Below are 12,436 nucleotides of genomic sequence, written 5' to 3'. Positions count from 1 at the left end.
CACAGATGGGAGCAAGGTCAAATTTCCAAAGGGTCTCAGACCTGGATCAGTGGCTTTGAGGAGGAGGTGGGAAGAATCCAGATGCTTCCCTCGATTGAGGTAAGTATGTGACTTTCTCCCATTTTAAAGTCAGAGGTTTGCTTTAATATTTGTAACAGGTACAATGTCGTACACCATTACTGGGTGTTAGTAGAGTGCATAACCAAGGTGGTAAGGGCCTGTTTCCACTACACGCAGATTGGATGCAGAAAAACTGACTCCAATGAATGCCTATGGGAAAATCTGCATCAGAAAAATCGCGTTTAGTGGAAACAGGCCCGTAGGCATTCATTGGAGTCAGTTTTTCTGCATCCATTCTGCATCCAATCTGCGTGTAGTGGAAACAGGCCTTAATTAAAACTAGCAATGTTTTCAATAAAGTTGCTTTCTATACAATCAGTTAGTCTACACTGCGAGCACACAATTGTTTTGAGGCCCAGGGCCGGGCTGAGGCAGAGGTGAGAGAGGCTCCAGCCTCAGGGCAGTGCAGGAGCACAACTCACTCAGCTATCATTCCCCTATTGTTTTTGAAGCAGAGAGAAATAAGAAAAGGGGATACATGGCAGCCACTGCAATCCAGATAACTAGAGTTTAAGATGTTGGGGGCCCTGGGGCACCTCTTAGTCTAATGGCAATAAGTGTGTGACAGCTGGAGTGGGAGGGATGGAGGGGCGCACTTTGGTGTCTCAGCCTTGGGTGCTGGAAGACCTTGTCCCGGCTCTGTTGGGGCCCCAAGGGTTAACATGCGTGCAAGGTGCAATCTTAAATACATTATGTGAAACAAGAGAAACAACCACAGGCAGTTTCAGAAACCCCCGGTTAGCAGTGTGAACTAATTGATGGAATGAAAAGCAACTTAAAAAAAGCAACTTAACTGAAAATGGTGTGCTAACCTATCCTGGACTTACAGTTTTGCATGCCTGGGTGTGTTACAGGTACAATTTTTAGCAACCAATCATATTTTCAATCAGATTATTCAGATTATATTGTATGAAAACAGAGAAGTTGGTGGGCCCAATCGATCCTCAATGATTTCATTACCGATCAATTCCTTAAGAACTGATTGATCAAAGTGGCAGATTTTTTTCATAGATACAATCTCATCTGGTTTCAAAGCCAGAAATAATTTGGATTCTTTAATGCAGCCTGTCGGTCGATTAAATACAATATTTTCTTTTGAACTGAATAATCCTTCCAAAATTGTTAGCTAAAAACGGGCGTTTACAATATGCAGGATCATGTGGGAATGAACAAGGGTATAATAAAACAGTAAACTCTAATCTGAAGGATGTAGATCGGAACTGTCAGACCAAATAACTATGAGCTCCGCTTACAAACGTAAAACTGGCCATACATGCTACAATATTAATTGTATAATCTTACCACTTCTGTGTGTAATATGTTTATCTTAACACTCTTTTCATATTAGTAAAATCTTAGCACTTACACTACATAGATTTGGAAAGACAAGAAAAGCTTGCACAATCAGCATTTAATAAATGACCCTTTTTATGTACGTTTAACACTAAAACAACTTTTCTGCTCTAGGTAAACAAATAACTCATTTAAACATACACGAAAATCTAATACTTGCTAACGCGAGTATTCTGAGCAATATATGAAAGAAGTAAAAGTTTATCTCCACTAGTGTTGCTAGGTGTATCAGTGTGACAAAATCTAGCCACAGCCAATCAGACCGGACCACAGTGCAACGCAATCAGAAGCTTGCAAATAGTTCCTACGATATATTAGAATTGTGGTGCAATTACTGCATACCTAGGTCAAACTAAACCAAAACTGCACATAAATGAATGTCTCGGGATACCCAAGCGCTGGAGACGTAACACACAAGTCATGGACCAGTCTGCTCCTGCATCACAAGTCATTCTGTTGCCATGACAACAGAACGCGCCTCGCTCACACTGGAGCCGCTCGCACCTCCTCCTCCTTTCAATCGCCTTCCTTGCAGCTCCCAATACCCGCCCACTCTGGCTCTCTGCAGCATTCACCTTCCCCTGTCACATTCCTCCTCTCCTTGCAGCCTTTTCCTCATGTACCCCTTCTCTGTTTGTTCTGCCTTCTCTCGTTTTACTCCTCCTTTCCCCCTCCTCCTATCTGTGGCAGAAGGGATATAAATCATTACCAACACCCACTCCCCAAATAAGACTACTGAAACAAAGGAGCTCTGCAATGTCCAAGGACTGAGATCACTCCCAGCTCCTCCTTATCCTCAGCATCCAGCACACAGTGTGAAAGCTGCGATTCAAGCCATCCACTTCTGGAGAACAACATATAATAAAATCCCATGCTACTTCGTGTTACTGCTCAGACCCACACACGGCTCATACGACTGCCCATCAAATGGCAAAAGGATTTTCTGGGAAACGACAGCGATATCTATGCATATTTTGTACTTCTGCACTTATTTTTAGAGTGATGAGTATGTTCTACGGTTAAGCACGTGGCTAGAGCGAGTGATTCCTCCCAGAAAGTGAACTTGTGTGATGGTTTTATGAGTTAATTGGGTACCACGTATATGTAATTTAAATTGTTCTCTGAAAGTCCCTTCTTGAGTCTTTACTTCTTGTGTGCAGTATGATTATAGCAGTGACTCTTGCTGCAGTACAATACTAGTACTACTACCTGGTTGGAGGGGTTCCATAATAAATGTAGACCTCTAATATATGTGTATTGCTATATGAACAGTCTCCTCTGATATTCATATGCTATTTAGTTGCCATGTGGCACACTTTTCCTTTTACAGCATGATAAATTGACCTTGAGCTATTCTGTATGATGACCTTCATTCCCTATTAATACCATGTATGGTAAAGACGTTTTTCCACATTTACAAAAAGGTCGGTTAAAATAGTGCAGTAACATGGCGGTAATAGTGAAATAAAGTTGTTTAACATTTGTTAAAAATGTGGAATAATCGCGTAAACTACAGGGCCGGATTTGTACTCTTTTCCGCCCTAGGCCACTGTCACCAGCCGCCCCCCTTCAGTATAGGTAGCGAGATGACCCCCCTAGTATTGGTAGCCTGATGACCTCCCCCAGTATAGGTAGCCAGATGACTCCCATAATCTCTCCTTTTTCCACTCCCCCCCCCCCTTCAGTATAGGTAGCCAGCTCACCTTCACACCGCAGCAGCCATCAGTGTCACTCATTTCTCCACTCGTCTCCAGTGCAGAAGCTTCCTCTTCCTTTTTCTCCAGTGCAGAAGCTTCCAATGCTGCCCCAGTCCGTAGCCACCGGCCACAATGCAAATGTGCACAGAGAGCAAAATGGCTGCTGCACAGGCAACTAGCAGCAGAGTACCATGGCCAGGCACTCGTCTGATCTCCCTGCACATGTGTAGTAGCAAAGTTCAGGTACTGTGCATGCGCAGAACACTCCCGGCCTGCAGGAGCGCGATGAGGAGGTGCATGCTTGCCAGCTTAGCGGGGGTTGCTGCTGCTGGCCAGAGCAACTTGGACTGGGGTCGTGGGGACAGTAAGACTCAGCTGCAAGAAGCCCCAGATAAGTTAAAATTTATTTTTTAATTTTAATTTAAGATTCACTTTAACGCTGAACCAATATCATGAATTTCATTTTTTTGCAGCAGAATTTTTAAGTCTAAAATATTGTTTTTTTTACCAACATGTTATCGCACTATTATCACTTTTTAAGCACTTTTTCTGCAAAAGGTAATTTCAGGCGGAAAACATTGTGAATGGTTATACTTCAGTCTGTAACTCTTTATGAATGGAGGCCATTGTGTAATATGAAAGTTCTTATATGTTTGCATCCCTGTCACTGTCCCTTTGCATCCCTCTGTCACCTTAGGCCTAGTTCACACTGGGGTGTTTTTTTTTGGAGTGTCGGGGATTCAGGTTTTTTTGTGTCAATATATTTTGAGGCACGGCAGAAGTGGTGGTCAGTCAACAGGCCATAGCATCGAACAGTGTAACTCTGTGGTGTGACCGATTTTCAATAAATATCCTGCTGAAATCTATTGAAAACCGGTCTGCTGTGTGAGATAGGAATCAATTCCTCTCTGAAGCAATTCAGATACAGAGGAATTTATAGTTTTACGTAGTTTTTATGTGTACGCCCACTTTTGATCAACATATTTAATCTTCAGTGGGAAAGATTCACCTTTACTTGATTGAGCATATGCTGCGTTCAGGCATTACTGATGGCCGCATAGCTTGTACTACATTGAGCACTAGAAAGCCAGTGGTGGAAACAGTTTGATCAGATTTCCACTGAAATATAATCAAATATGTAGTAGTGCACAGTGGTAAAAAGCCTCAGGAAAGTAATGCTCATTTTACCTGATCTTGTAAAAACAGTATAATGTTTGAGATAGGACAATAAAATTTTTGAACTTGGGAGCAGAGTTTGATAGTCATCTATAATAAAACCCAAGTGTCTCTGCGTCCCATGTCCCTGTGTGTGTGTTTTGTAGCACGGCGCATGTGCAGGGAGGGACGCAGAGACACTGAAGGGGAGAAAGGGGCGGCCGTGTGTGCAAGTGCACACGCGCGGAAAAAATGTTTTATAATCTTGCTCACGTCTATGTAGGCATGCAATCCCTATTCGAACCATGCAGTATTTGGGCTACAATACTTTCCCGTCAAATCCCAGCACAGTGCAAGACCATGCTGGGTGTGCATGCAAGAAGTTGAACAAATACTTAGTGCTCGTTTACACTAGGGGCGATTCGAAGTGATTCCCTGCATGCAAATTTGTACAGGGTATCGCAGACCATTGCAATCAATAAGCTGCTTCTGAATTTGTGTGCAGGGAAGAAAAAACGTGGGCAGGATTTTTTCGCACCATGCTTGTGAATCCCCACACCATACATGGCAGGGCTAGAGGGATTCGGATGCGTGCCCCTCTTACAGTGGTGCACTGTAATGGTCGCTCTGTATCACAGCTTACAGCACTGCACCACCTGTGCAGTGTTTACAGTGCGGCATGAGCATTGCAGTACAACAGATTGCGGCATCGTAACACGCTGCATACAGCGTGTTACCATTGAACGTGTGCATTAGCAGTAAAAGTAGTGAAGCATGCTTGTCATTGACTGTATGCTTTAATGTATCCAAAGCAACGTGCATCATTTTCCAGATCCCTTGTGTTGCATTCCTGCTGCTACAGGGAATGCAATGCAACAGGCACTGTGAACATGGCCTTCGGCCCGGTTCACATTAGCGTTCCAGGTCCGGCTTCCCCGGAACGCTCCGTACACAGCGGATGGTGAATGGATACATTGTTAATCAATGTATCCATTCACACTCGTGCGCCGTCCGGATCCGATAACGCAGCTCCGGGACGGTCCGGCTTTTTTCCCAACATGCGCTATTTTTCAGTCCGTCCCGGTGTGGCTGCGGACCCGGGCCGGATCCTGACCCAAACATGCGGCCCATGCTGTGCAATGAGAAACGGATATTTCTCATCACACTGGCAATAGGACCGGATGCTTCCAGCACTGGTCCTATGCCACTTGGGGGGCCCGGACTACACGCCGATATCTCCCATGCTTGCGGTGCCTTTCTGGCACTGCAAAGTATCTAGTTCCGGCTACTTTATTGTAGCCGGAACTGATACATTCCGGATCCGCAACTTGTGCCGCCTTGTGGCCACCGCAGAGACCCGTACGGTCTCTTTGTGGCCCCCGGGACCTTGGACACTTGCGGACTCGAACCGTAAGTGTGAATGGGGCCTTACACCATAAGCCATGATCACATAGGCTTTTAAACAAGTGCATTTTCTGTGTGTTTGTTCATGGTAGAATTCACATGTCCACTAATGTATTTTCATACAAAACATGGATAGCGTGTAGAAAAAAAGGCAGCCCCAATGTTTTCTTCTACAGTGAACTGAAAAATGTTTTAAATTTGTATGAGGCCATTAATTAATATGGGCTGTCCGCTGTAGTGTCTTGCATCTTGGAGAAAAACAAAACAAATGGACAAAGTGTGAAGCAACTGTGGTATAGTGTTGCCAATTTTTTTAACCTAAAATAGGGGACAGGGTTGTGGAGTTGGGTAAGGGTACTTTCACACTATGTATGTTGCGCATACTGAAAAACAGGATCCCAATGGAGATGAACAGTAATATTGCTTGTACTATTTGTGACGCAACACATACAGTGAAGCATACAGTACAGAAGTATGCTTCAGCGTAACTGTAAGCTTGCATGTTGTCCAGTAAATGCACAGCATGCTGAATGTCAATAAAATCTGCAGCACCGCACCACTTACACAGATGTGAATGTACCATTACAGTATAATTGCAGTGCAATTATATTATATGTTGTAATGCAATGGATGCAGTGTGAAAGTACCCTAAAGGCCTGTACCCACCACGAGATTTTTTCCGATGACCAGTGATTTTTTTTGAACAACCAGCTGTCGTTTCCGCAATCTCATGACATGGGTACTGGAGAGCATTTAACGCAAATAATGTTAAGCGACGCGCACTGATAAAGAATGTCACGGATCAGATTTTTAAGATCCCTGATGACTCTGTGCATGTACCGCAATCGCTTGACTTCCCATACGTGCCCATTGTGTGCTCTCATGTAACATTGCGAGCAGGAACAGGAATCGCTGAATGCTTGTCATCGAGGGAATGTCGCTGGAGCCGTCAGGTGGTGAGTACTCACCTTAAAGCAGAATTGAAGACTATCTAAAAAAAAAATAATAAGTTTCACTTACCTGGGGCTTCAGCTAGCCCCCTGCAGCCGACCTGTGCCCACGCCGTTTCAAAATGATCCTCTGTTCCCCTGCCGCTGCTCACTTTCACTTTCCCCGGTGGGTGTCCACTGCGCTTGCGCAGCCCTGCCCGCGCATCCTTGTTCACGCTTCCATTGCCGGGATTTTCTCGTACTGCACCTGCACAGGACACTCCTGGTTACGAGAACCCATACGAGGATACGCTTCACCAGGGTGCAGTGGAAGTTGTCTTCCACTGCGCGAAGTGAAAGTAAGCCGCAGTGGGGGAACAGAGGATCGTTAAAGCACAGGTCGGCTGCAGGAGGCTGGTAGAATGGTAGAAAGTGAAATTCTTTTTTTTAGATAGTCTTCTGTTCCGCTTTAAAGAGGAACTCCAGTGAAAATAATGTAGTAAAAAAAGTGCTTCATTTTTTACCATAATTATGTATAAATGATTTAGTCAGTGTTTGCTCATTGTAAAATCTTCCCTCTTCCCGATTTACATTCTGACATTTATTACATGGTGAAATTTTTACTGTGGGCAGGTTATGTAGCTGCTCCTAGCTGTTTTGGCTGTGACGGCCGATTCACATTACAAACGCGGATGGCCACGCATGCGGAACGCAACGCGTACGAACGCACGCCATCCGCGTTTGTATACGTTGCGGGGCTGATCCCATCACTGAAAAGTGAATGGGACAGCCGCGCGTTTTTGCTAAATCTGCGTGCAGCATGCGTTCCCGGACCGCACAGGTCCGGAACGCATGCAGTGTGAACATCAGACAGTGCACTCTATGCACTGTCTGATGTCGTGCGTGTCGGGCCACCCGCACGCGTTTCCAAAACGTGGCTGGAAACGCGTGTAGTGTGAACGGGACAGGTGTAAACAGCTATTTCCTGTCTGTGAACATTGTTACATTGTGGCAGTTTGGCCAGAGTACCGCGGTCCCAGAGCTTCTTGTGGGAGGGGTTTCAGCACAAAATCAGTCACACAGCGCCCCCTGATGGTCTGTTTGTGAAAATCATTATATTTCTCATGTAAAAGGGGGTATCAGCTACTGATTGGGATAAAGTTCAATTCTAGGTTGGAGTTTCTCTTTAAGGGTCTTTTTACACTGAATGCATTGTGTTTTAACTTTCAACAGCAATGCGTTGTGAAAAGCTTCAGTTTTTCAGCATACAGTGTGAAAGAGACCATAGGGAAATATGGACATTACCTTGTACATCAGTTATCCTTTCAGTTATAACTGACAGCAACTGATATAGTGGAAAAGGAGTGTAGGGTCAGCTGCAACTGAAAGAACAACTGATGTACAGTCCAGTGTCCATGTTTCCCTATGGCCTCTTTCACATTATACGCAGAAAAACTGAAGCTTTTTCACTATGCACTGCTGTGGAGAAAAAAGCCCCCAATGCATTAAAGCCCCCAATGCATTAAAACGCAACACACTAAGTGTAAAAGGGGTCCTTTCACATAGCTGGCTGGCTGGATCTGCAGCCTCCTGTTGTGTCAGTTAAAAAAGAACTTTTTTTATTAATTTATTTAGTCAATTGCACCTTGTAAAATCTTTCCTCTTCAATTTACTTTATGAAACTTGTCACAGGCGGCAACATCTTAAAGAGAAACCATGACCAAGGATTGAACTTCATCCCAATCAGTAGCTGATACCCTCTTTCTTGGGAGAAATCTTTTCCTTTTCTCAAACGGATCATAAGGGGGCTCTGTATGGCTGATATTGTGGTGAAACCTCCCACAGTGTGATGTCAGGACCATGGTGCTGACATCACACTGTGGGAGCCTTGTTCCGTTGAGGGAAATAACAGCTGTTTCCAACTGCCAAAAAAGCAAGCAGCAGCTACTTCCACTGACATCACCTGCAAGCAGTAAAAATTTCACCATATGGTAAATGTCAGAATGTAAATCAGGGAGAGGGAAGATTTTACAATGGGCAAACACTGACTAAATCGCTTATACATAATTATTGTAAAAATTTTTCTTTAAGTACTGGCAGGTGATTTCTGTGGAATGTTCGTTTTAATGAGAGTTGTAAAGCCAGTAGAAAACATCTCTGGTCTCCCAGAATACTCGGGGGCAGGGCTGCATACCAAAAAACAGCAACATATAGCTATTGCATTCCACTACCTGCTGACAGCCTGCTATTTTATACTTCAGGGTTCATCCAGCTTCCAGAAGTGTCACAGTAGTAGAATTCTTGCAGAATGCCAGAAAACCAGCTGAGAAAATGATATGAAGTAAATAAAATATTGGTTGCACTGCTTTTTGCCCACTTAATAAATCTACAGTAAAATGAAACAGAAGCTGGTTATGCCAGCCATGCACACACTGGTTGTGTTGAGTGCCATGGTGATCATTTTCCCATCGGTTATGCAGAAGTCTCACTATGGATAGACAGCTAATAAATTAATTGTTCCTGTGAAGGGGCCCTAAGGGTAGCCACTAATGATCCAATTTTTAGCAAAGAATTGCTCAGGCGATAGGTAATTGTGATCGGATTGGCAGAAAAGAAACGCCACTGATCATCATCTAACCAATGGACTGCGAATGATTCTAAAAACAATCATTCAACTGTAATTTTGTTGATCGGAAAAAATGTGTCTTTGAATTGGTTGTGATGGATAGGAAGTATAGCTTGGCTCTTTGATGGTGTCAATTTGTTACATTTATCATTTCACATTTAACTGATCGTTCAAGTGATTCTTTGCAAAAAAACTGGACAATTAGTGGCCAGCTTAAAGGTGGCCAGTAACGATACAATTTGCAGAACAATCAATACAAACGATTCTTTGCGTGAACGATTGGAAATGATTGTTTGTGACCACTAATGGACAAAAATCTCCTAACTAACCAATACTATCAGATTAATGACTTTGATCCAAAAAAACAGATTGATTTGATTAGGAGATTTTTATTCATTAGTGGACCAACTAACTGACCCGATCAGATTAATGAAATCAATCCTAAAATCAAATTAATTTCATTGATCTGATTGGGTAGGAGATTTTTGTCCATTAGTGGACCCAAACGATAATTTCCAAGAATAATTCGTAAACGATCGTTCAGAAAATTGTATCATTAGTGGCCACCTTAAAGAGAAACTCCGACCAAGAATTGAACTTTATCCCAATCAGTAGCTGATACCCACTTTTACATGAGAAAAATAATGATTTTCACAAACAGACCATCAGGGGGCGCTGTATGACTGATTTTGTGCTGAAACCCCTCCCACAAGAGGCTCTGGTACCGTACGGTACTCCTGGCAAACTGCCACAATGTAACAATGTTCAGACAGGAAATAGCTGCTTACAGCTGTCTGTTAAAGCCAGACCAGCTAGCAACAGCTCCTTAATCTGCCCACAGTAACAATGTCACCATGTAATACATGTCAGAATGTGAATCTGGGAGAGGAAAGATTTTACAATGAGCAAACACTGACTAAATCATGTATACATAATTATTGTAAAAATGAAGCACTTTTTTTATTACATTATTTTCACTGGAGTTCCTCTTTAAATCAGCAACTCATAATTTAAAAAAAGCACAATAATAAAAACTTTTCTTTAAATATGAGCAGGCAGTACATTCTTGCTCCAGACTCTACAGCCTAGACTTTCCATTATCTGGGAATTAGTAAGATGGAAGACGAATAACCATTGTGATGGGAAGAGATGATGGCAGCGAGAATAAAGTCAGCTTGGCCCTCGGGCACAGGTAGCCCCGGCGCAGTGTTCCGCTGCCTCTGCCCCGTACAGCCTGTACTGCTGCTGTGAAATGACTGCGCCGCCTGCACGTGGAGGTGTGCCAGTGTCCTTCCGCTGCTGGCGGAGGGATCTGCAGTACAGGGGGAGGGGGGCTACACCCGGGCGCTGCCCTATTTCCTTGGCTTCTCCCGGCTGGCGGAGCTCAGATTATCTCCGGCCGTGACGGAGCCGCTTCATCCCCGGTACCGGCTACCCTTATCCCTACCCCGGCAGCACCGGTATACCTCTCGGTCCCTCCCCCCACACTGAAGATGTCCGGCTGGCAGGATTACGTGGATATGCTGATGGCCGATGGCAGCTGCCAGGAGGCCGCCATTGTCGGTTACGTGGACGCCAAATACGTCTGGGCGACGACCCCCGGGGGCTTCTTTCAGACGTTGTCGGTAAGCAGTGAGTGGCGATGACGGGTTGTGTGTGTGTGGGGTGATGTGCGATCAGCGATGCACCTGGCGGGGGATGCCTGAGAATGCAGGATAACGGCTGCAGCATCATTCTGCACACCCCCTGCTGTGCTGCCTGATGGCTTCATGATGCGGCTACGTACTGAGCACAGCATAGACTGCACTGCATCCCCTGATCCGCTATGTCTGCAGCCACTGGCAGGACCGCTATTCCCACTTCGCATCAGGCCGCCGGCTGCACAGTCCCTTCACTTGAGACTCTTTTGCGTAGCCCCAGGTTGCTGTCATCATGAAATTTACGTATTTGACGTAAGCAGCTTTCGTGAATCCCGCCCCCGCTGCTGACACCATGTTCTTCTGCAAGATGGCGTGCTCCCATTGATTTTTATCCTTCACACTCAGGCCTTGTAGGATGCGGTGCTGGGAAGACTTCACACTGTTCTGCAGGCATTTCAGCCCTGGCCTGCGATTCCCGAACCTTTAGTAGTAGATACAATATACATGTATGTGCGCCCCATTCACTTTAATGCCACTTACAGGTTTCACAAGAACACTGATCTGGTGGTGCTACAGTCACTGCTGTAACCACAAAAGCCTGGTGTGTGACCTCACTGGTGGCCTGTGATTATAGAAGATTATATTCCTGCATTCTGTACTGAAGGACCGCTGTTACTGGGCAGCTCTAAACATAATTATTTTTTATTTATGTAGTGCCAGCATCTTCTGTAGCACTATATAGTACAATACAAATAGGAACATAGATATATGAGAGGTTCTAAACTGTACAATTAGGACAACCAGCAATACAAATACAGACAATGTTGGTGAGTGGTTTGAGACATCACCACTTCTGGTACATGTTCATATGATAAATTACTTCAGAATAAGAAACACTAGGAGGGGGTCCCTGCCCTTGCAAGCTTACAATCTAGATTGTAGTGGGTTGGAGACAGGCATCAGTGTCTGGAGTGCTGTCTGCAGAACAGAGCAATGTTTGTTCTGTTGACAGTAATGCTGGGTACACACGATATTTTCTGGCCGATTTACTATCAGATCGATTATTTCCAACATGTTCGATTTGCTTTCCGATTGATTTCCGAGCATTTTCCGATCGACTTCCTATCAAAGTGAATGGAAAATCGATCGGAAAGAAAATCGGACATGTTAGAAAAAATCGATCTGACAGTAAATCGGCCAGAAAAAAATCTCAGAGTGTACCCAGCATAAGGCCCGGTTCACGGATCCTAACGGAGGTGAACGGAATCCCATGTTAATCAATAGGATCTGTTCACATTGCTTCATTAGAACGGATCCATATGGTACGGTCTGCTGTATGGACCGCACGTTTGGGGAGGCTGCGATAAATGCGGAGCGACTAATGCATAGCATTGGCTGCGCACTAACAGCATAGGGTCACGGATGAAAAACTGATGCCTTTTCCATTTTCATGCAATGCGAACCGGGCCCAATGCAGTTATGTTGGCTGTCCAGTCTGAAAGGAATAACTTG

The 12,436-nt window shown here is 44.4% G+C and overlaps 1 protein-coding gene across 1 annotated transcript in view; it reads left to right on the top strand.

Annotated features, from left to right (window-relative positions):
- Positions 1-10,583: 10,583 nt before the first annotated feature.
- The window catches only part of PFN2 (profilin 2), a 67,355-nt gene continuing 65,502 nt past the window's right edge, over positions 10,584-12,436 (top strand). Inside the window, exon 1 of the mRNA XM_068280801.1 lies at positions 10,584-10,909. Coding sequence (XP_068136902.1) covers positions 10,778-10,909 — 132 coding nt within the window. The 5' untranslated portion in view covers positions 10,584-10,777. The remainder of the gene's footprint in view (positions 10,910-12,436) is intronic.

Source organism: Hyperolius riggenbachi, chromosome 4 (assembly GCF_040937935.1).
Source record: "Hyperolius riggenbachi isolate aHypRig1 chromosome 4, aHypRig1.pri, whole genome shotgun sequence".
Classification (NCBI taxonomy): Eukaryota; Metazoa; Chordata; class Amphibia; order Anura; family Hyperoliidae; genus Hyperolius; species Hyperolius riggenbachi.
This window is presented reverse-complemented; position numbering and strand designations above follow the sequence as displayed.